This window comes from Phalaenopsis equestris, unplaced genomic scaffold (assembly GCF_001263595.1).
Source record: "Phalaenopsis equestris unplaced genomic scaffold, ASM126359v1 Scaffold001358, whole genome shotgun sequence".
In the NCBI taxonomy this organism is placed as follows: Eukaryota; Viridiplantae; Streptophyta; class Magnoliopsida; order Asparagales; family Orchidaceae; genus Phalaenopsis; species Phalaenopsis equestris.
The window spans coordinates 196,869-222,790 of NW_018165797.1; the positions used below are offsets into that span (position 1 = coordinate 196,869).

Sequence of the window (25,922 nt, forward strand, 5' to 3'; positions counted from 1 at the left end):
TGTATTTACATTACTATTATATGGTTTAATACTTAAAAGTTTTAATGATTAGTATATCATCCCATTCAAGCACTAAGTTAACCCCAACTTTAACCTTTAAACATGAACCCCTTTCTACTTCAGATTCAATGATTGGTCTGATTTTCACAACCTTGGCACATGTCTTAATTTTTTTTATCAATAAACATTCTTTTGATCTGAAAGAAAAATACACTGAGCTATACCATTCACAAGTTGAAGCTATGATTTCACTTCAACACAAGGCAGTCGCATGCAAAATGCCTGCTAGCTTAAAAGCCATGATTCAAACAGATGATAAAATTCAACACAATAACAACAAAATGCAACTTTCATGAAACAAATCTCTTCAAATTCCAAGAATGATAGGTACTTATATCAATTAATGACAAGTGCTTATATGAAAGAATGGTTTGGCACAGAAAGCTTTTTAAGATTAAATACTGACAAAGGGAAGTGTAGCTTTGAGTATGTACTACAATAGATTAAAAATAGCAGTGCTAAAGACTAGTTCAAGATAGAAATGGAAATCAAAGAATATATTACAAGAGCTCCTGCAGTCGTTATTAAGTTGCACATAATTTTGGAGCGTGATTCTAACCTTCAAACGAGTCAAAAAAGACCACTCAGCTACTTCAGATGGAAAAGGATGCGCACTAGAAGAGAAATCTAATTATTACTGTAGCAATTGAACTCCTTAAAATTTGGATCCATTCAAGAGAACTTGAGAGTGGAGAGATTTCATGATGGCTTTAATAAACGCAGTAACAGATTTCATCAATTGCTTGCTAATGCCTGCAACGGGGAACCCTTGGCTTAACCAAATTATGATGAATTTATATGGTAATATGTGCCAAAACAAGACAAGTTTTTAAATATGAATAAGAAATGTAAATTAACGTGGAAGCAAAAATATTTAAAAAATATAAACAAAAAAGCATTCAACGATTGATATTTTTCACTACTTTTATTTGAAAATAATATAAGTTCGTAAGAGCCAAAATGCACCATGTACATAAGATTGCAGAAATATTAGAAACTGAGCGCTCCAAAATCCTGACAGATTGTTCCTCATTTTAAAGCACAATGATGTTAAGCAATGAAAAGAAGAAAGCAAAAAACTCATGTAAAAGCGATAAGTGCAATCATGAAAAATGATTTGACAAAGGACTTGTAAATTCTCTAGTAAATAATAATGGCCGGCAATGTAGTAGCGAAGATTTTTCTTTTTCAAAGCGCAGTCGAAGGGAAGGCACTGTTCAACTAATTTATACTCACTAACAAGGAAAGCTAATGTTTATCATTAAGAGTAAAGTGCCAAAATAATCTCTAACTATTTACTATAAAAGTGTCAACTTATATCACGACACAATGCTTGTAATTAATCAAGACAGGTACAGACGGTCAAAAGATGGTAATTAAAATTTCTATAACTAACTATCAACAAATGAAAGAGTCCCAATTAAATTAAATTAAATTAATAAAATTAAATTTAACTCATTACAGGATATCCGCGTCTTCTATAAGCATTGTCTCTTCTAATGTTCATCTTCAATAAATTAATTTCACTGAAGAGTTAGTTTAAAATAACTGTAAGCTAACCAAAACTAGTGAAAACTCGCACACCTAAATTGCAGTAATACAAGAAAAAGAGAAATATATATATCGGTTAAGCACTTAATAAATGATATAAACATTTAATATGAAGTTATTCAATGAATCTTATTATATCAATAATATATCTATATCATTCTATATTTGTACAATCATCACAGAAGCACCATTTAAAATTTGTACCAATTAAGGTACTTCAATATCAGTATCATTTTCCATTTACGTGTGTGGGTATCTTAACATTCCCCCGCTAGTACCAAAAAAAAGTGATTATATCAAATTCAGTCATACATATAAAAACAGTGAATATTAACATATCATTCACATGCTCACCGCATTCAATTTGATATATATATATATATATATATATAATTGTGTATGTGCGTGCACGCAACTGGTGGCATGTTGGTTGGCAGCTTTGGCATAAGTCTCCTCGGTACTGGGTTCAAATCCATCTGAGTTGAATTAACACATATGGGTGGACAAGCACATGTTGTCATCCATCTTTTCATATATATATATATATATATATATATATAGTTTAACCAATGCATAATAGTAAATAGCTACAAATATATAACATTAATAACAAGGTGACTATTAAAGAAAAGAACATATCAATCAAAATAAAGTTGCATGTATCATTAAGTATTAATGCAAAATAGTTGAGAATAAACGAAACAATCATATAGATTAAGTGTGTGAGAGCTCACTTCGATCATAGATGATCTGCTTACTCTTTACTTGTATTTACTTCTTTCAAATTATCACGTATAAAGTATAAAATATTCAACTATCATTTTACTTAATTATATTTTAATTTTATTTTCAATTATTGATGTGTTGCACTATTTTAATTAAGATTTCAATACTTAAATATCAATATTAAATCTTATTTAATTTATACAAAATAAATTTAGAATTAAAATCATAATCTTTCTTTAGTGTCGATACCATTTCTTCGATCCAGAAGTAGGACCTTATAGCCTAAATCAAATGCACTTTAGTTTAACATTTAAATAGCCAACATATATTTATAATATATATAACATTTATTAAATAACTTAATTAATACACTTACCCTTAATTACGGTTGAAAACCCCTATCATGCAGATGAGTCTTCTCCAATGCACGTGAGATATGGCCTACCTCTACTATGCTTAAGCTTCCTATGCTATAGTCATGATTCGCTTCTCCAATGCACATGAGATAGGGTTTCAGTTCTTCTTCTCCTTCGCACTAGAGCCATGATTCGCTTGTCGTCCTCTCAGCCCTCGTACATCACGAGAGCTTTCTCTAGCTTCCTCTTCCTCTGCATAACAACAATGTTGCATTTATCCTCTCTATTTTCTTACGCACCGTCGACTCTCCACGTAAGTCAATCTTGACTTTAATTTAGAGAGCAAAATCAACTCTCGCATTCCGACCTCTCGTTTCAACTCCCCCTCTTTGGATTTCCGACTCCTCGCTTCCTCTCCTCTTTGGCTCCCCCAGGTATCTGAAAGAAAGCGTCACAATCTTCCCCATTTATAAAAATTTCATCCTCGAAATTTAAAAAAAAAACAACATTTCACATTAGTCATCCATACTTTAAGAAGAAAACTAGGGGTTATTCATGAAGATAAAAAATAATTACAATAAAGCGAAGACCCAATACAAGACTAAATTATACTTCGGATAACAACACAGTAACCAAAGCAAGAAATTATGCTAAAAAAAAACTTCAAACTTATCAAACCTCATCACCATCAACAGCAGTAGGTTCTTCAGACTCACTATAAGGGAATAAACTGAGGTCGAACAGGTTGCCATGGTTCTCCTTGGGTAGGAACTGAAGCCATAGACTCTATCATTTTATGCCAACTGATGTCTTTTGTGAAGAAGCACCACTTGATTTTTGCATTCAATACTCTTATGGCCAATCAATGAACAATATCTTCCTATTTAACCAGACTGATGATACCAGTAGCATGTGTCAGAGTCCATAAAACATTCCCCCTTATGTTGTCTTCTGCATTTAACACAAGTGATTACAGTACTCTGAGTTGTACCTCTGCTAAATCCATCTGAATTGTACTTATATTTTTTTTTTCAAATAGATCCCTATGATTGATCCACAAGATTTCCTTCATCAATACTCTCTCTTGTGTGTCTCCTTACGCTTCTGAGTAAGTTAATAATCAATTTGCAATCGTCTAGCTCGTTCCACTAATACTGAGTACTCATCGATCCCTAAAGGTACCGACGGTTGTTTGATCGAATCATTTAATTCCGAAAAGAATTTGTAGCACTTTTCTTTTGCAGTGGTGATCAATTATGATGCATACCTTGACACTGTAGTGAATTATGTTTCGTACTGCATGACTAAATTTTCTCCATGCCCCAACTTCATGAACCAGCCTAGCATATGTCTTCGAGCATATAGGGGTACAAAGCATTCTCTGAATAGCTCTACGAACTCCTCTCAACTGACCATCAACATGGGTATGTCCACGCCACCATCTTTTGGCTTCTCCATCCAACACAAATGTAGCTAATGACACTCATTTTTCATCTGTCAATTATTTGTTTCGATCGAATATTCAACTCCCTTAAACAACGATGGACGTAAATCTTGAAGTACTTATCCACAACGGTTGTATTACTTCCGATAAGCTACGATATGCACTCCTGAATCAGCTGGGTCATTGTCACCATCATCTGGGTTAGGACATTCATGTTCACATTTATAGTAGGTTGCACTTCATCGTTTGCTATCGGACTCTCTTCTTCTATAATTTCGAGTGCATCTCTATGCCTGAATTGATATAATTATTAATTTATCTTTAAATTTTATTATTATTAAAATTTTCTTATAACTACCTTATCATCTCATTCAACTAGGTTACATTAATTAATCCTAAATCATGTCTCTCATATAACTTTTGTCACGACTCGGTCAGGGGCTTCAACTAAACCAAAACGGGTGCACGGTCAAATGATGGGAATTAAATTTTTCATATTTTTTTTAACAAATGAAAGTCACTAATAAAATTAAATTAAAATAATATAATTAAATTGTCTCATTATATATTGTCAGCATCTTCTATAAATATTGTCGTTTCTAGTACTCATCTCTTAATAAATTAATTTCACCGGAAGAGTTAGTTTAAAACAACTGTGAGCCAGTGAATAATCACACTCCTAAACTACAGTAATGCAAGATGACAAAAAATAATATACATTCTAGTTATGTTTTTAATAAATTAATTTAAATACTTGATATGATTTTATTTAATGAATCTTACTATATCAATAACATATCTATATCATTATATATATATGCAACCATCACAAAAGCACCGCCTAAAATTTGCATCAATTAAAGTATTTCAATATCAATAGTTTTTTTTCTATTTACATGCACAGATATCTTAGTATTCATCTATTAGTATCATAAAAGGCTAACTTCATAATCAGTCATGCATATACATATTGTCAATATAGACCATTCATGTGATCATTGTATTCAATTCAATATACTATATATATAGTTTAATTAATACATGAAAATAAGTAGCTACAAACATATATGATTTATAACAATGTGACCAATAAAAATAAAAAGATATCAATCAAAATAAAAATTGTACGCGTATCATTAACTCCCAATGCAAAATAGCTGAGAAGAAATGAAATATTATCATAAATTAAAAATACAAGTACTCATCTCGATCACAGACGATTTATTTACTCTTAACTTGTATTACTACTTTCGAATTATTACATATAATGTATAAAATATTCAATTATCACTTTACTTAATAATGATTTAATTTAATTATTTAATTTAATTATCAATAATTATTGTATTGCATTGTTTTAATTAAGATTACAATACTTAAACATTAATATTAAATATTATTTAATTTGTACAAAATAATTTTAGAAATAAAACCTTAACATCTCTTTAGTGTCAACACCCTTTCTTCGATCCAGAAGTGGAATCTTTATAGGCTAAATCAAATGCACTTTAAATACTAAAAACACACACACACACACACACACAGATATATATTTATACACCAAAAGTCTGCCAACACTCGTAGATTCAGTTAGCTTGCGGAAGATCCAATTTAGCCCTGCCTCTGCCTCCAGTTCTAGGACGGGAGCTAGCAAACAGATTGTTAAGTTTGTTGTCATTACCCGAATCAACCAATGTATCATCCCTTAAGTTTGGTAGTAGGCCTTCATTCCTATTCTTCTTGCTGGATGTATAAACCTGTCATTCCTAATCCGAAGATTGACTCATCTGCTCCGTAGATTGGTCCAAGGATTGTCGGAAAGATATAGGTTGTTGCACATCATGATCCTAGTGTGCCTGACTAAAAGTAACAACTTGCTCTATCTGATCAGGCGGTACAAACTCAGTAGAAATATTGTCATCCGTTACATCAAAGTTAGGTTCTAGGGCAGGCGAAGTATGAAATGTCTCCCCTGCCCTCGCGAAAAGAGGTTCCATGGTAGGGCCTACATCATGAGCTTTGTGTAGCAGATTATCCGTGGGGATAGTGGCATCCTCAGGAGTATCCTTCTGATGATCAAGAGTGTCAATAACTTGGAGCGTATCAGAAGGATGGGGAATCACTGCCTCTATCTGAGTACTTTTCTTCTTTGGTCTTTGATGGGGGTGTAGATGGTGAGATTGAGAAATGGAATGGTCGAACATACAACAATTAGAGCAATACGAAGGGAAAGACTCAATTACAACTATTTGTCAATATTCATGGTGTTGTGTGTCTGACAAAACTTCCTCAAAAATGATTGAAGTGATGTCCTATTCAACATATAGATATAATATACATATTTTTATTAAATAAATTAAATAAAGTTACCCTTAATTACGGTAGAAAACCACTCTCACGCAAGCGAGTCTTCTCCTCTATGCGCAAGATCTGACCTGCCTCTCTGCTATGCCCGAGCTTCATACATTGTTGCCCTTGCCTGCTCCATAGGGTTTGGTTCTTCTCCTTCGCATAAGAGACACGAGCTGCTTGCCATCCTCGCTGCCCTTGTAAACAGAGATTCTTTCTCTTGCTTCCACTTCCTGCGCACGACAACGATGTTGCCTTTCTCCTCTCTGCTTTCGTACGCACTGTCGACTCTCCAGGTAAGTCGATCTTGATTCTGATTTATAGCGAATTCATCTCTTTTGTTCTCGAGCTCTCGTTTCAAATCCCCTTCTTCAGTTTCCCGACTCCTAGCTTCCCCTCCTCTTTGGCTCCCCTAGATATCTAACACTATGTGTCATAAATTAGTCCCCAGAACTGAAATTTTGACTAGGGCAGACAATTTTAACCCCCATTAAAAGTGTCTGGGAGCTAAATTGGTACTTTTATAAACACTGAAGGCTAAGCTGAACCCTGGAAAAAGTGGGGACAATTTTAACATGTTTCTCTTTTCATTAAAGAGAACATTGTAATAAGGAACGAAGGCATTCAATAGTAAAAAGAAACCTGGTAACTAACAAGGAAAGGTAATATTCAGAATTAAGAAAGATCCCAAATTGCACCGATCAGAAAGATATGTTGTAATTAATATCATTAATATATAATTAGTTGTGAACCAAAATTTATTGTTCTTCCCTTCTTGCTTGACTTAACATTCTATATGTTGTAAAGAAACACTGTCCAGATTATGCAAGAAAATTTTTTAACCAATTGCTATCTTTGTAACTGAAAGAATTGTTCAAAAAACCTACTTTGCACACTCATAGCATGAGCTTAAATAGGGTATTACAATGTTTTAAAAATAAGCCCCCAAACTTTTCCAATATTCTTTTTTTACTAAAAGAGCCCTAAATAAGGTCCAATTCTCAATACTTCCCTTCAAGATGAGCAAAAGACATCCACTAAGCCATCTTGTCACATAACCTAGACAAATTTAATGAACTAAATTCTTTAGTGAGGCAGTATGCCACTTGCTCTCCAATGACTACATGAATTGGCTCCAGCAGCTTGTTATTTAGCTTTTCCTTGTTGAAGAATCTATCAATCTCCAAATGTTTGGTTCTTTCGTGTTGCACCGAGTAGTTGGCACTGTCGATTGTGGACTTGTTATCGCACCGCAACTTCATTTGGGTTCCTTGGTCCACCTTGAGCTCGACCAACAAGGCTTTCAACCACATTATCTCAGCAACTCTAAGGCATGGCCTTGTACTTTATCTCAGTTGTTGACCTCACTACTACAGACTATTTTTTGCTCTTCCAAGGGATCAAGTTGCCCCCAATGAACATGCATAATTCTGAGCTAGATCTTATGTCATCTGCACAACTCGTCTAATCAGTGTCACAAAAGCCCTCAATGTTTACATGTCCATTCTTCCTGAAAATAAACCATCCATGGTGCACTCTTCAAGTACATAAGAATCTGATACACTGCATCCATATAGCCCTTCTTTGGATCATGCATGTAGTAGGTCACCAAGTTCACCGCAAAAGATATGGTTCAACAATCTTTGGTACCTCTCACAATCAATTGGTTCTTCTGCTTCTACATTCAGCTTGGTCTTCTGGTCACTTGGAGATATTGCAGATTTACACCGTAAATGTTTGTTTCCGTGAGATCTTGTTCCATCAAATCCCATACACTAACGACAAATGAAACTTTTGTATTAACATTGAACTGTAATAGCTATAAAAATCAAATTATTGCAAAAGGGTTTCTTCAAAATCCAAGCACTGGCTACCATGAGACTTTCAAGCCAATGATAAAATCAACAACAACCATGATGTTCATACCATTATTATTTCACAATGATAGACCAAGAGATGACATGAACAATGTGTCCCTTGATAAAAATCATCAGAACAATGTTTTATGATCCAATAACCAAGCTTTGTTGATACCAATCAATCAGACAATACTTTATACCTGTGAAAGCCTTTTTACGGTCTCAAACAAGCTCCGCGGGTCTGGCCTACTTAACTCACGTAACTTTTGATTGCCGCTAAGGTTCTATTTAGGGCAATTGCATATGTTCGAAGAAACAGATGTGAAGCAGTTGCAGAAGAAACTACCGTTCAAAAAGCTATAGTGGCTATTACACATTTTTTATATTTTTAAAAAGTAAATCGATGCTTTATGGCAGCAATCACATTTAGCCAGATCAGATTGCAAAATGCATATTCCCTCAATAGCATTTTGAAAAAGGTAGTTTTGACAAATGCAACAAAGTGAAGTGCAGTCCGAGACCGCACCACTACCGTATCGTTGGCCCAAATGCGCCCTAAGTTTGTTAACTCTCCATCTCAAATTTCATTATTTATTCAACCAAATGATTTTCAATGTTGTTATATTTTGATGAAATCGTTATTATAATAAACAAATTGACTGCCATTCAAAAAAGTATTGAGCAACTATCATCCAAGTTCTTCATCCAAGGTCTTAAACCCTTGTGTTAAAGTTTGCCCTGCACCTACCGCATTCGCCTGTCCCAATAAAAGTACATTGAAGTCATTCTTGTCAAAACGCAAATACCTAACACTAAGCAATGTGCCTACACTCCTCAACAACAACCAAACTATTATCTATTCAATCTTTTTTGCTATATTTTCAGATCCCATTACAATTCTAAGTCCATCAACAATCTATTGTGATAATATTGGCACCACTTATCACCGTACTAATCTTATGTTTCACTCCCACATGAAACATACAACAATCGACTTTTTTACTTCATTCATGATAATGTTCAAAATGATCAAATACATGTCTCTCATGTCACGTTGAATGATGAACTCATTAATGTTCTCACCACTTCCCTTACCCACTATCGTTACATGACATATGCACAAATATTACAGTTCTCTTTGAGCACTCCATATTGCAGAGGCATAATAAGGAAAGTAAATTTTCATCATTAAAAGGGATTTTAGAAATAAGAAACGTTTGAATTCAAGCATTAAAGAGGATCCTTGTAATAAGGTAAATTAATATTCAAAATTAAGAAAGGCCCAAATTACACCACTCACAAATAACATTGTGGTCAATATCATTGCTATAGGACTAAATATGAATCACATCTTACTATTCTTCCTTTCTTGGTTCACTATAATATTCTATATATATGGTAAAGACAAGTCAAGATTAAGTAAGGAAATCATTTCTCCCACTTCTCTTCTTTCTCTAAAATATTCTAGATTCTGAATTACGGGTACACATTTCTTTAACATTTTCATAACATGTAAGAAATATTGATATAAGGACTTAGGCCTGATAAAGTGGAAACCTAAAATTTCATGCTTCAAAACACGTTTAAAAGCAACAAGGAAATCAAGATTAAATTTTTGATGTGAAGTGATAAACATCTACCTTTTCATACTAATTCTTCATGATGCATTGAATTTACCTATGAGAACTGCAAGCCGAAAGATTGATGTCAGATGATTGCCGCTTCACACTTTACCAATTTAATAAAATATAACAATTGCTAACAGAGCTCCAGCACACAGATACATTCAATGTGAGATGTATGAGGGAACATGTCCACTGGTTGTACACATTTCAACTGATAGCTCCCTCTTAAATCTTTCTCGGGCTGCAACCGGTTATCAATAGTTTAGCACCATCAAAACTTTAATATACTCTGGCTAGCTGAGTAAAATGTAAAGCGCATACCAGACCATGGCAAAGGTAATCAAGGTCACGTGCACAGGTTGCTGGATTGCATGAAATATAAATGATCCGGGATGCCCGAAGATTAAGTAGATATTTAATCAGCTTCAAGTGCATGCCTGGGCGATTAGGATCTGAAAAATTGGCAAAAAAGTTCAATCAGCCATACTCAACAGAGTTATGCTCTCTGGCTTAACAGCCAAGAGAAGAAAATGTCGCACTATTAGAAGGAAAGAAGAGTACTAGTTTCCAAGCTAAGAGGCCGTGTACGAAGGGTCAAAAAATAAACTGGTTTTAAAATGGAAGTTAATTCTACTAATTCAAAATCACTTTTCTCTTAAAATTGTTGAATTTCTCCACCATCTTCATTCTCTAGTAAACTTTTATAATATATCGCCCAGCTACCACCCTTCCTTGGGGTGTTCAAAATGAATATTGTTTCTCTCCTTGATCCAATCCCTACTTATTTAAGCAAACAAGAGAAAGAAGCTGATCATTTCTTATTTAAGATGGGCAAGTTAGGCTATCTAAAACTAAAACTTTAATACACCCAGAATTGACTAAGAATATAAGAAAATCAGAAATTAAAAATAAAACAAAATAAACACAACCTGAGATGACAATGTCAGGTTTTGGGAATCCTTTCCCAAAATCATCATCAATTTTATTGAGGTCTCCTTGAATGAATGTAGCATTATGGATGCCATTGAGCACAGCATTTCGATGAGCATCTGATACAGCTTGTTTCACAACTTCGAATCCATAGACATGTCTTACCCTGAAAATTTTGGATGTGTTATTCACAAAAACTATTAATCATCAGAGACGGTAGGAAGAAAATGCTCATCTGATAACATTTGTTCGAAATGAATCTGACCTTCTTGCAAGAGTCAATCCAATAGTTCCAGTTCCACAAAAGAGATCCATCACAATCTCAGACTGGTCTCCATTAAGATTAGCAAGATCTTCTATCAACTTATACAAAACTTCAGCCTAAGAATGTAAAATTACTTTCTCAAAAAGCATCAAAGTGCTAATGCAAAAGGAAGAGTCAATCAGCACATGCTCACTGCCTCACACATAATGAAACAATAATACAAAATGGAACTCTTAAGAGAGTACAGGAGAAAGGAATAGCAGCCTGATTATAGGAAATTTGAATTTCTAACATGTATTTTTTAATCCCATTTTCATTTCATTTTGTACCTTTTCTACAATGCATAATAGTTAAACCAAGATGAAGCCTATATGCATAAACTGGAGATGGACTGAAAATGAAGAATGTGATGCATTTGTGCAAGCAAACGGTTAAAAACTATAATAATCATTCAAGTTATATACAGTTTTAATTAACAATTGTACTAGGAGCTCCTATCAAACAAGAAAATGTGTCAGATAAAATATATCTACAATAATATTATGCCTGCAAAACCTCATCTAGATAATTTTGACAAAGAATCATCACCAAAAAGTACACCATTTTTCAAGAGTTCAGAATATTAACAGATGGAAAAATGAGGATTTGCACTTCTTTAACCCTTCTATCATCAAGCTTGATAAGAACCAATCAATCCTGCGGCCTCCTAAAGTCAAGTAATTTCCACAGAAAATTAAAAAATAGACTTAAGTTGGTTATGCACAATGACTAATCTCGAGAGTTTTCTTAATTAGATCAATAAGAAAAAGAAATTCCCATGTCTACTTCAACTTCATAAATCCCAACAATCTATGACTCGTCTGTATTACAATGGATGGTTTGAAAGCATTCTTCGAGTTACCTAATTAGTTCTTCATTCTAGACAATAACTCTCTTGCTGTAAGTTTGTATGTTCATGCTTGCAACTGCAGTACAATCTCAATATCCTTCACGTCAAACATCTCGATCTGGACTATAATTTCCAAAACAAGAACCAAACTCTTAACATTCTCTAAGCCAATCAATGTTAGATTTTCTTAAGGTGATAAGTAAATTCTACTATAAAAGGAGCATTAATTTCAGCATTTCAAAAAACGTCCAGGTCTAGGCAGATTTTTATATTTTAGCTATGCCTGGGACTTCTTTTGAAAAGCACATAGTTTCACCAGCGAACCCTCCATCATTACAGTTGTAGCGGACCAACCATGCTATATTTGGAATGATTGTATTGTATAATATTCATTCCGTCTTTCCTTTAACTAGTGGCTGTCTTTGAAACAAATTTACTACTGTCATTACTTGAATCTTAAATTCTAGTTGCCAATAGTCCCTTTTGAAAAACAAGTTTTCACTATATACTGTTTGACAGATAATTGTTTCTGAAGTTGAATATATAGAAAGTATTTTGCATTTATTCATTCCTTCACTGCACATGTAAGTTATCTAAAAGAATAGGTGTTGTAAATTAAAAAAAAAAAAAATTGAAGGTCCTTTTCTTTCTACTTTCATCTAATTTGCATGGTATCAATGTAGGGGTTTTTTTCCCTCTCTCCCCTTTCCTTCTGTGTCAAATGCCACATCTAAATCCATCATGAACGCTCCACAAAAGTCATAAAGTATATGGGTACAACACAGATTCTCACTTGCTGCAAATCACCAATAAAAAGTTCAAGGTTTAATCCATTCTAATGAATATGACTTAGCTTAGGAAAAGAGAAAATGCTCCACAAGAGAGAAAAAAGCTTCCGCAAAGACTTGGCACACACAAACTAGTATGCTGAAAACTCCATAGTTATGACAAGATTAGTGAATTCCATGGAAGCAGAAATCAATTCTAATTACATCTACTATCCTACATCCAAAGAAATTCGGAATAATATTACCCATGCGTATTCTGATTTGAGAAATCAATCTAAAATATATGATTATGAGGGTGCGAGAGTTTGGATGCGGGAAGCAAGCCAGCAGGCCGAACCAGCCGACATAGGGGAGTCGGTTCAGACCCTGCTTGAGGTGACCGGTTCATGATGCGACAGGAGTCGAATGGGATTTACTTCCTTTCTTGTGTCCCGCTCGATCGAGCAACACTTTAGGAAAGGCCACACCGCTGCAGGCCCTCCCTCTATCCTTCCTTTTCTGTGTTTTACTTGGGAGAGTATTTATATTGCTGCTTTGTTGCAGTAGGGTTAGTTTTTGTTGCTATGTGTTGCTTTCAGATTCCTTTGTTGAGCCACACTCCCTGTTTTAGGGTTGTATCGAAGGAGGTGATAGTGCTCCGGCTATATCCTACTCAGAGGCGGTGATGTGTCTTCCTCTATCCTCCTCCCTACTCATTTTCCTACCTTTCCATTAGCCGTCGGTCATCCCCATATCATCCCCGTTGTCCTATCGCCCCTTTTCTGCCATTGTCTTACTGTCCAGCCTTTCCAATCCACCTCCCACCAACCTATTACCCTCCAACCTGCTGGTGTCCACTACACCAGCCCCTTCCTCCACATCAAGTAGTCCCATTACAACCCTTAGGAGAATGGTTCAGCCCTCTGGATTACTTACCAACCCTCGACAACCCTTTCTCTACAGCCATCCTCACTGTCCAGCCCACCTACTGGCCACCAAACCCCTTCCTAACTGACTCACAACCACCATCCCTTCCCATACCCTCACCACACTGTCGACGTCACTCTGCCCTCAGATCTTCCCTTCCAGCCCTAGCTGAACCATGGTTTATTAGTGTGTTTTCCCTTTTCATTTGTGTTGTGTTGTAACCTTAATTCAATATTAATAAAAGTTTGTTTGTGTTTTCCGTTGAATTTTCTACTAGTTCTGGTACAATATGATTTACCCATTAAACTCCTTGAAATTCATCAAAAAGAAGACAATGTCACTAAGTACGTCAATTCTCTAAAAGGACCATTGCAGGTCTTGGATCAATTTAATGACTACAAATGGAGATCAACAAGGAATGTGACGCGGGAGATAAATTTAGGACGTCCTACCGTAGCTACCACAATATCGCGGATGTGTTACTGTAGTAGCTACAGTACCACAGACATGTTATTGTAGCTATTACAGTAATCACAGGTCCCTTTTGCCTATTTTTTTATTCCTTATCTTTTCTTCCACCTTCCACTTCTATCTCAATTTCAAATTTTTCCTTTTCCATCGCCCCTCCTTTATTTATTGTAGTCGCACATGCCCTCTGGGTTCTTCCTGCTGCCCTCCAAGCCTCCTCATTCCAGCAACAGTCCTGCTGCCCTCAGCTGCGTCAACACCTTCCTTGCTATGGTTCGACGTCTCCAAGACGCTATCCTGTCGCCGACAGCCTAGCGGACACCTTCCTCACAGTTGTTTGGCGCTTTTTGCAATTGTCCTTGCACCCTCCCCGACCAGCCTCTGCTGCAGGCAGCCCCTCCCGGGCTCATCCCTGCTACTGTCCAGCCACTGACGCCTGTCACAGCTGATGTCCAGCCCCTGGTGCCTGTCCCCGTTGTTTTCCAACCCTGTCGTTCAGACCTCACCATCAATCTGCTGCTGCCCCAGGTCATCACAGCTCCCTCTGACCACCCCCAACAGTTGCCAGCTCTTTTCTGACCACTAGCAATGTCCTTGTTTCCTAAATGGTTGTTTATTTAGGACGTTTATGTATTTTGTATTATTTTCTATCTTATATTTTTGCAGTATCATCTTATCATTTCCATTTGTATGTTTGTTGTCGTTTATTTCATGTTTGCAAGAGTTTCGTTTGCACTCTTTTAAATTCAGAAATAATAATTATGTTTTTCATGGTGGTTTGGGTTTTCTCCGGTATCATTTGATATCGAAGCTAGCCCAACCCTACTTCTATCATAGGGTTTCAACATCCGCCCCTACCCAAGCCACCCCCACCAAACTTTTTCTACCCTAAAAACTTCGACGAATAAGATCGAAGCTTCCCCAACCCCGATAGATAGACGTGATAGCTAAAATTGGGATGCAGTATTGTAATTACTACAGTATCTTGGACGTGTTACTGTAGCTACTACAGTAACCACGGATTACTCTTGCTTATTTTTTATTCTCTACCATATCTACCACCTTCCACTTCTACCCCAATTTCAAATTCCTTCCTTTCCCATCACCCCTTCATTTATTGTCTATTCTTCTACTTACCTAATCTACCTACTAACCTCCTCTTATTTATACATGTTGTTTGCTAAGGTTAGGGAAGATTTTTATGAGTACGGATTTCTAAGTGCTACCTTTGAGGCGTTCTTTTCTTCCGAGGGTTATACCCGACGACGAGAATGTGCTCCGGTGTAACTCGTCTGACGTGGTGAACCCCTCTAATGTTCTGAGTGAAGCTCAGGCTGTAGCTCGACCCTGACGAGACATTTATCTTTTCATAGCTCCTCCGGCCCCTACTCTAGTAGCTGCACATCATCATCGTTCTTTGGTTTTCTTCTTGTTGGCCTCCAAGCCCTCCCTCATTCCAGCAACAGTCATGCTGCCCTCAGCCTCACTGGCACTTTTCTTGCTACGGTTCTCCAAGTCGTTGTCTTGTTGTAGTCGGACCCGTCGATACCTTCCTCGCTGTTGTTTGGCACTTTTTGCAACTTCCCCTACACCCTTCTGTAATCTGCAAAAACCCTCCCCAACCAGCCCCTCCCGGGCTTGTCCCTACTATTGTCCAGCCACCAGCACCTATCACAGCTGTTGTCCAATCCCCAGCGCTTGTCCTCGCTGCTGTCTAGCCCTGTTTTCTAGACCCCTCCACCGTTCTGCTGCCACCCAAGTCCACCCACCCTCCAACAGTCGCCAGCCCTTTTCTGGCCAACACCCTTCTCCCCGTTTCCTAGATGGTTGTTTATGTATTTTGTGTTGTTTTCTATCTTATATTTTCACAGTGTCAACTTTTCCATTCCGTTTGTATGTTTGCTATCATTTATTTCATGTTCTCAAAAGTCTCATTTGTACCCTTTTGAATTCCCTCATTATGTATTTTCTTTTTTGTTTTATTCTATTTTATGTCTTTCCTATTTATTTTATTCTGTTTTTTATTTCTTTCCTTTATGGTGTCTATTGTAATTGGGTTTGAAAACCCCTTCTTCTATCAATAAAGGTGTGTTGGTCTATTCCAAACTTCAACATGCTATCAAAGCCTAACCCTAAATCCATCAACCACTGTCCTTCTCTGTCGGTTCTAGCAGAAGGCCTTCTGTGCAGATTTCAGTAGCCACAAGATCCTTGCCCAGCCGCTGCTTCCCTACGATCCAACAACTGCAACATTCCATGTCAGGCTCAGTCGATGCTTCCTGTTGTTTCAACAGTCACAACTTCTCTCTGATCCTGTCGTAGGTTCCAGCCGCTGCTTCCCACTATTTCTTCCCGTTGTTTCAATTGCTGCAACTTCTAGCAGGTTACAGTCGCAATGCATTAATTCAGCAGCCAGAGGTCTGCAACCCATTTCAGCAACCACTTTTCTCTGATCTAGCCATCGCTGCTCCCCCATTGCGAATTTCTTGCAGTCCTTTGTTGTAACCTTACCAGATTCCATTACTAGGATAATAAGAGGAGGCCTTCCCCTTTGGGTGGCAAATAAAAAAGGCAGGGAGGGGCTGGTGGTAACCAAGAAGGCAAGAATCAGAATAGGAAAAGGGAGTTGTAGGAACGGGAACGGTGAATCCAGCTGGATAGATTGGGCGGTCGGTCCAGCCTTCCTGTTGGACCGGTTGGACTGGCTCTCTACTAAACTGCACGATTCAGCCCCCCTTGGAGTCTCCTGTTTGAGAGCCCCGCATCATTTTGATTATAATATTTATGAATGTGCAGCTGCTAAACTGTTTTGTAAATATGTCAACAAGTTGTCTTTCTATTACAACATATGAAGCCTAAATCAATCCACTTTCTAGTTTTTCTTCTATAAAATGCTCCTCTTTCATGTTTGCTATGACTAAGTTGTACAAGATTGTGGGTAATGTGATTAAAGATTTAATGTCATAATATTTCTTCATAAGCTCTTCTAATTTGATTTCTAAATCTCTCAAAATAATTTTAATTCATATAAGTTCGCAGAACCTTAAAGCAATTGCTCTGAATTTGAATTCAGCATTAGATCTTGAAACAAGTTCTTTTTTACTTTCTATTATATGATTTTCTTTCATAAATGTCTAGTATCTCCTAGCTACTGGTGACCCCATTCAGTTAGCATCAGTATAACCTTCAAATTATAAAATATTATATATATATATATATTGTAGAGAATTCCTATTTCTGAAATTTATTTAAAATAACTACCGACTCTGTAAAAAACTGGATGGTAAATTATTGGTTTGTGCATAACTAACTTATGATACTGCAAAAGACAAAATCAGGGTACGTGTATTTGATAGATTAATTTTCCACTAATCTTTGATATTGGCCAATGTCTACCTCTATTTTGTGTTCATCCGTGTCTACTTTTTGACATGATTTAACTAGAATTTTGCATGATTTACAATCAATCATTGTATTTCCCTTAATAGGTTCATAATATACTTTTGCTTAGAGATAAAGCATTTGAGCTTGCCCAGTTCCTTCATTTCAAATTTTTTAGCAATTTTTTTACCAATGTTTTTCTAAGATATTTCTTTCATTGTCAACTCTTGTAAAATTATATCATCAATATATACAAAAAAAAAAAAAAAAAACATTTATGAAGAATTTTACGAAGAGAGTGTGGTCACCATAGATTTGTCTGTATCATATTCCATACATGGTTGTTATAAATATGCCAACCCACCACCAAGTTATAAATAATTCTTTTGTGAAAGAGCAATTGAATTCTTATGGATGATTCATTGACCTTCATCAATGTCCCCGTGTAAGAAAACTTTCATGACAACATGCTGCTGCATGGATTATTCAAGGATAATAGCAAAAGAGATTAAAATATTAATTATTCCAATTTTGAAACAGAAGCAAATATTTTTATTTAGTCAATTTCATAGAACTAAGTATATCTTTTGGAAACTAATTTTACTTTGTGCGGCTCCAGCCTTCCATCTACTCTATATTTTAAAAAAAATTTATCCATTCACTTCTTTGGTAGCTCAATGATATCACGTGTGTATTTTTCAAAAGTGTTCATCTCTTCTCCCGTAACATCCTTCTAATTCTTATTTTATAGTGCCACCAAAAAAAACTTGAGAAATTTTAAAAAGAGTCAAAGCTAATATTTGTGAGAAATGCTTTATCAATGCAATGTGGATATGAAAGAAGACCAACCCGATCTCCCCATAGGGCTCGGTTATGACCTATAGAACCCAATTTATTAACAACGAAGATAAGCACAGATGGCCTTGCAAGCTTAAACTCCACCCCAGAGAACAGATGCTCTGGTGGAGATTCTTCACTACAGCTTAGCCTATGAATGTTTGGTTTCATAGAGGAGGCTTGGTTGCTATCGCTACCTGCCTGTGGGGATGCACACAACGTGAAGACCGACCACTCAATGCTATAAGCTGCAAGCTGCTCTTGCGGATTATAGAAGTCCTCAGAAAATGGGGTTTCCATATCTCTATCTTTTGTAGCTACGAAAAATGCCTCCGCTATCTTAGCTGACACCTCAAGGACAAACTGTGTGATAGCGCTTGCCTGTACTGCAACAGTTGGAAAAACAAAAACGCCAAAAAAATATGGCAGCTCCTTTGGAAACCCCACTATCTTAGTTGCTATAATTCCTGAAGCTTCACTTAAAATCACAGCCAGCAGTAAACCTCACTTGGTATCACCCCTCCCAATTGGCTAAAGGTGAATGTTGATGGAGCCCTTCGAGCCTCTTATTTGGTTGGCTTAAGACTAATCATTCCGGATGAAACTGAAGATTGCTTGATTGCGGCCGACAAGCATTGGGCAAATTGGGATAGTGCTCAAGCTGAATTAGAAGCAATTCTTTCAATCAAGAAACCTTTGGTGTTTGAGGTATGCGGATTCACCATTTAACGGGACAACAGAAATGTGATCGACTTTTTCAAACAAACCATGAAGGCAACCAATTGCAGTAGCAAACCTCAAATCAGCCTGGAGATGGCTTTTCTTTCAGAATTCAAATAGGTTTTGTTTCATTTTGTTTCTAGAGAACACAACATGGCTGCTCATTTTTTATGCTTAGCAGGCTTTACATGAAAGTTTTTTTATTAGAAATGTGCATGAATCACGAGACCTTATTTCTTTTTATTGAGCAGCATAGAGTTCAAATATAAATGCCCACACGACATAATTTTGTACACCTTGTTGTAACCTTTTATCGTTAATAATAATAAAATATTTCATTTTCACCGTCGCATTAGTAAAAAAAAAAAGTTGAGGGGGCTTTAACAAAATAAGAGTGGAAATTCTGTAGGACCTGATGATATGCCAATTGAAGTGTGGAAATATAGAGTAGATTTAAGAATTTCTTGGCTTACTAAACTCTTCAATATATTTTAAAAAACTAAAAAGATGTCTGAGAAGTGGAGGAAGAGTAATTTGGTCAGCATTTTTAAGAATAAAAGGGATGCACAAGAGTGTGCAAATTATAGAGGAATCAAATTGATACATTATTTTTTGACATTACGGGAGAGGGTAATTGAACATAGGTTAAGACATATTACAAAAATTTCTCAAAATCAATTTGGATTTATGTCGGGCAAGTCTACTATAGAAGCTGCGCATTTATTGAGAGGTTTGATGAAGTTCAGAGAGAATAAGAAGGATCTAAATGTGATTTTTATTGATTTAGAAAAAGCTTACGATAAGATTCAAAGAGTTATTCTTTGGAGAGTTCTAGAAAAGAAAGGTGTTGATATGACTTATATTCAAGTCATTAAAGATACATAGACTAGAGTTGTTACTTGTGTTCGAATAGAAGAAGGATTGGCCAAATATTTCCCTATTTCAGTTAATCAGGGATCGGCTTTAAGCCCATATCTTTTTTATTTAGTTATGGAAGTTCTTACAGGACATTTATAGAAAAATGAACCTTGGTGCATGCTTTTCTTTGATGATATCCTTCTCACGGATAACACTAGAGAAAAAGCTCAAGAAAAATTGGAATTATGGAGGTCTACATTGGAGTCTAAAGGCCTTCGTTTGAGTAGAACTAAAATTGGATACATGAAATGTAATTTTAGTAGTAGTAGCTCTAGTGAAAGAGTTGTAACTATGGGTGATCAAATTATCAAAAGATGTTAATGCTTTAGATATCTTGGGTCTATTGTTCAAAGTGATGGTGAGATAGATAGTGATGGTTAGGGCTGTCAAAACGGCTTGTTGTTCGCGAACAGCTCATGTTCAACTCGTTAAGAAGCTTGTGTTCGCCTTGTTCGCTAAATTAACGAGTCAAACACGAACAATTATTTGTTCGCTCGTGTTCGGCTCGGCTCAAAATACTACTAATCAATTATATATATATCTTTGATAAATAGTATTTTTAAAAAATTTAATTAACTACAAGACTACAAAGATTTATAATCAATTAAAAGTATTAAAAGTATGAATGAAGAAAATAAAATAAAAATTATTAAATTAGATTCAAATGATGTTTTAAATATTGCCTCAATCATTAACATCTTATGGCTAAGTGATTTAGGTTGTCAAATCACAAAAACTCTTTGTTCGTGAACGGCTCGTGTTCGGCTCGCTAAGCAAACGAGTCGAACACGAACACACTTTCTGAGCTCGAAATATAAATGAGCCGAACACTAGCTCGTTTACGCCCCTAGTGATGGTGAGACAGATAAGGATGTTAATATAAGTGTGGAGAATAAGGCGGACATCGAACTGTTATTTGACATGATATAGTCATATCATTCAAGTATAATTATCAACAATGGTGATAAATCATGTAGCTCCTAAAAATATTAGGGATCGCTTAACATAAAAGTAGATGCATGACTTAAATTATACAATATACGGCTTTCTTCAACTCTTATTGAAAAAAAATCACTATGAGGCTAGGTACTACATAGGCTTACCCCTCACATAATATGAGAAGATCTTAAGCCATGGCTCGCCTCAATTCCAGTGAGACATGAAATTAGATCTAAGATTTTTATAAAATAAAAATAAGCAAAAAAATCCTAAAGCAACTAAGGATATAATTAATGTTATTACTATGAAAAAAATAGAAAGATGATTGTGATTTAAAATGAAAGAAATGAGAGAATAAAGATACAATTGAGGATAAGATGAAGGAGAAAATAAACCATCATACTGATGATTCTAATGAAAACTCAGAGTGATAATAGCTATGAAACTTTTGAATTTACAAATTATAACATTTATAACTTCTTATGTTTTTACATTAATGGATGAAAGCACAAATATGAGAAAAAACTAATTGTACTGAACTTAATTTGAATTGTTATGTTATTAGCCTTTGATTTTTGTAATTTATATAATGATATGTATAAAAATGTGATGTTATATTACAATATTTTTATTACACTTCTTGTGTTATTGCTATGCTTTTCATGAGTATATTTTGTGTATATGTGCAGTATACATGGACAAAGTATTTGGATGAAAATGATCAAAGGGCTAGCACCCAATGGAAGCGCTCAGCACCAGATCAGAGCACAGCAACGCCAGATAAAGAGCGCCTCAACTACCAAGAAGAAAATTTCTAGCCAAAAACCAGATAGCATGACAATGTGGTGCCAAAGGCCATCGCTCTAGCACCAGAGACTAGCGACCATAGAACCATCATTTCCGCAACCAAAGCCCTAAAATAAAAATTTAAAGTCACAAAATGCGGCGCTTGAACCAGTCGCCACCACACCCATTGATAGAACACCAGCTCTACACATTAGCGCCCTAGTGCTCTTCACCGATATAGGGTGGTTTTTTGGCTTAGTGATGGTTCAGACAAATGAATGGAAAAAAAACTCATGAATTCATGATTGTGGGTGGGGGGCACTTTCGGAAGCCTTTTGAAGCCCATGGTGAGTGAAGAGTTAGTGGTATGTGGAAAAATGATAGGGTGTGATAGTAAATGAAAGCATCTTCACTTTATTGTGTGCGAGTGGGAGTGAGTGTAGTAATCAAGCAAGGAAAATATGTCTAATGGTGATCAAATCTTGGGAGCAAGGAATTTGTTTAACCTACTTTTCATTCATTTATCTTTTGTGCAGTGGTTTGATTTCTTCAATGCAAGTCATGTTTTTGTTTAAAATCATGCATAGCACATAAATTCTCACACCCATTTGGATTGAAATTCTTTAAAATCAAGGGAAATTCATGCTAGATCTTTGAAACTCATAAATGATTTTATGTTGTTATTTTTAATTTTCAATGCATAATTTATTTTCTTGTTGGTCACTTGAAATGTTAAAATCAATTGTGATCTAGGATTGTTGGAAAAAAGACAAGAATAACAATTAGGTTAAAACATAATTTCTTGGCAAAATAGAAATATTGTCGATAGGAGATTACAATCTTTTAAAGAAATAATGAATCCTGAAAGTTCTTAAAGGGTTAGGAAAACCTAACTATAATATGAAACTCCTCCATTTTTTTTATATTTCAGAAGATAGTAAGAAGTAATAGGCTGATTGACAACTACAGTAGGAGAATCATTTGGAGGAAACAAGATTTTATTGAGCCAATTCAAAGGAGATATTCAAACCATTAGAAAGCTTCTCACTTAGCTTTAGATTTAAATTTTGAAATTAGGATTTTAGACCTTTCTAAAATCATAAAAACTTAGTAATATTTTGAACTAAGCTTAGGATTAGCAAAAATAGTAATTAAACCTCTTTGAGAGATAACTCGTTCCTCATGGGATTAATAAATCAGACTCATAATATGTATTCTACTTGATCAACATCTATACTTATGTGATAATGTTTGCATCACCGAACATCGGACCATATAACCCTTGTTATTTAATGATTTAAGGTTTAGATATTATCCAGTTACTTCTTATTTTAAACAATTAATTTTACCATATTAGGATACTCATATGTTATAATTAGATGTATTAAAGGGTTAGAATTTTAACATATTACCTTTTACTACATATTTAGAACAAGATAATATTTCTTTGCATAATTTGTTGATTTTGAGGCTTGTATTTCTAATTTTTCTCACCACACAACAAAAAATGTCTCAATACCTCAATGTAAAATTTTAAACTGAGTAGATGATCTAAAATCATTTTAAGAAAAAAAACAAAATAATGGGCTTGCTATTGCACAAGCCTTACAATAAAATTCTTCATTGATAACATTCATTAAAAATTAAGAAAAAAACAAAACAAAATTTAAACGGTAAATGGCCTAGTTTATAATAGTATTCTCTAATGCTTTATGCATTAAGAATAGGGATAAAGGAATACAAGTAAATTTTGTCTTCAAGAAAGTACACATCCTTTTATATAGCTTATTCGATAGTCTTCACCTTAGTGAAGTCTTAAAATACATAATTATTATTGAAAAGATTTACCTAACAGTCGTATCGTTTAGTAATTTTATAGATTGATAAGTGAGTGACATGTAGAATATTATTGAAGGTAAATATAAAAAAAATAAGAAAATCCCCCTATATGGCCATAGTTGTCTAAGGAAGCATTGACTACTTCAAATTTCTATTATTAAGGCAGGTCTCATAGGCTTTAAAAAGGTTGGAAAGGCTTTCATTTGACCAGTGGCTTTAAAATTTAGTATAAAGGCTTGAGAATTATTTGATGCATTAAAAAAGAAAGACCTAGAATTCATACCAGTTTAATCAAAAGAGCATAAATTAAAAGACTTTTCTAAAGAGTTAGTTTCAAAGTGTGTTGATTTTTTTCTAAGTTGAGTTTTTCTAATTTCGCAAGACAAGCTCATCTTTTAATTGAAAAATTGCCTTTCGAAGTTATGTCTTCTCTCTTCTTCTTTTCTGGGGGATGGGGAGGGGAGGGGGAGTTGGAAATATTGACCATCAAACATTTTTTTTTAATTTGATGGTCATTACAGTCGATGGTCAAGGATAATGTTATCCATCATTATCATTTTGATGCGAATCAGATCCAGAATCAACGGAAAAATTGCAAACGATGGGTGAGAAAACCCAAATTAGGGATAATTTGATTAATATCAAAGCAAACAAACAAGATACAACAGGTGATCTACAATTCAATAGATGGATAGCCCATCCACAAACCCTAGACACTGCTAAGAACAAGAAGACTAAAACAAACTACAGAAAATCAAAAACATAGAACCAAACCCTAGATGATTAGCCTGAATAAACACCCCCAAAATACATTTTTTTCAACCAAAATCCCTCTTAATTCTTTCTCACATATGTGATTAGATGTTTAGTAGACCCACCAGAAGGTTGGCATCCTCCCAATCGAAACCAGGAATTTCCGCCTCAATCTGCTAGACTAGCTGACTTTGTTGGGCTGGCCTGTCTGGCTGGGTCAGACCATTCTAAACAGATCCCTCCTAGACTGACGTAGCAATACTCCCCACCTAAAGAAGCAACTTGTCCTCGAAGATGAATGATAGAAACTACTTCTGAAAAATTTCATAAGGCTCCCAAATTGGTTCATAATCTGGCAGATCTTTCCACTTAATCGGCACCTCCGTCGCAACAGTTACTCAGCACACCCTTCTACCTCTGAAGTTTCCAAAACCACCTCCATATCCTCTATCAGCGTCGGAGGTAGTGAAGATAATGGTGTGTGGTCTCCAATAACACGCCTCAGTTATGATACATGAAATACTAGATACAATGATGATGGTGGTGGTAAGCATGGATGATATGTCACTGCCCCAATGTGTCTCACAATCTAATATGATCCAAAATATCACAGGGAGAGCTTCTCACTCTTTCTCCTGGTCAGTGTCTTTTGTCGGAAAGGTCTCAGGTTTAAATAAACAATATCCTCACAATAGCGACAGAGACAGCAGTGTAAAAGTCTCACAATGGAATGAAGTGTGAATACTTGCTCAAGCGATCCACTACCACCAATATCATAGTAAATCCCTCTGATCATGACAACCATTCTATAAAATCCATCATTACCTATTCCCAAACCTTCTCAAGAAAGCAAGAGGTTGCAGTAACCCTCCTAGTGCGATAGTCAAATATTTGTGTCATTGGAACACCTTGCATCTCTCCACCTAATACAGCTTTGTCGACAATCGATTGTATGTCTTTAGTACCCCCAAATCACTCTACTGTAAAACTCCGTCAACAGTTTGGAAATATACCCCGATGCCCTCAGTAATGAGAATTGACCTTAGTAAGTAGTTGTCCCCTCAATGAATATCTTGGATGAATGTTCAGATCCTGAAGCAACTCGGCCCAGATATTCCTCAGCCCTTCATCTGTTTCATTCTCCTACCTCAAGGATTCCAAGCCTTAGGACCATGGGTACTGATAAAGCTATCAACTGGGGCACCTCCGCCTTCTTCGACAATGCAACTATGGCCTTATTCTCCAGTCCTGGGTGATACTAAATCTCAAAATTATATCCAAATAACTTGGATGGCCACCTCTGATGATCCTCAGTCACCATCTTCTACTCCAAAAAAAAACTTCAAGTTCCTTTGATTTATCCTAACTATAAAGTGTTGCCACAACAGATAAGGGTGTCACTTCTAAATGGCCAAGACAATAGCCATCAACTCCTGCTCATATATGAATTTGGGTCTCGCCCAGGCAGTGAGCACATGGCTAAAATAGGCAATAGGTTGTTGGTCTTGCATGAGTATTGCCACCAATCCATAT

General features: G+C 35.7%; 1 protein-coding gene across 3 annotated transcripts in view; it reads right to left on the reverse strand.

Moving 5' to 3' along the window:
* Nucleotides 1-416: 416 nt before the first annotated feature.
* The window catches only part of LOC110034140 (uncharacterized RNA methyltransferase BH0687), a 39,093-nt gene continuing 13,587 nt past the window's right edge, over nt 417-25,922 (reverse strand). The window contains exons 7-11 of one of the 3 annotated variants that reach the window (XM_020738423.1): nt 11,166-11,281; nt 10,900-11,066; nt 10,297-10,422; nt 9,986-10,211; nt 417-813 (exon numbers count right to left, since the gene is read on the reverse strand). In XM_020738423.1, coding sequence (XP_020594082.1) covers nt 10,132-10,211; nt 10,297-10,422; nt 10,900-11,066; nt 11,166-11,281 — 489 coding nt within the window. In that variant the 3' untranslated portion in view covers nt 417-813; nt 9,986-10,131. Of the gene's footprint in view, nt 814-9,985; nt 10,212-10,291; nt 10,423-10,899; nt 11,067-11,165; nt 11,282-25,922 lie in introns of all 3 variants that reach the window. The other 2 variants (XM_020738422.1, XM_020738421.1) reach the window with 2 other exon arrangements.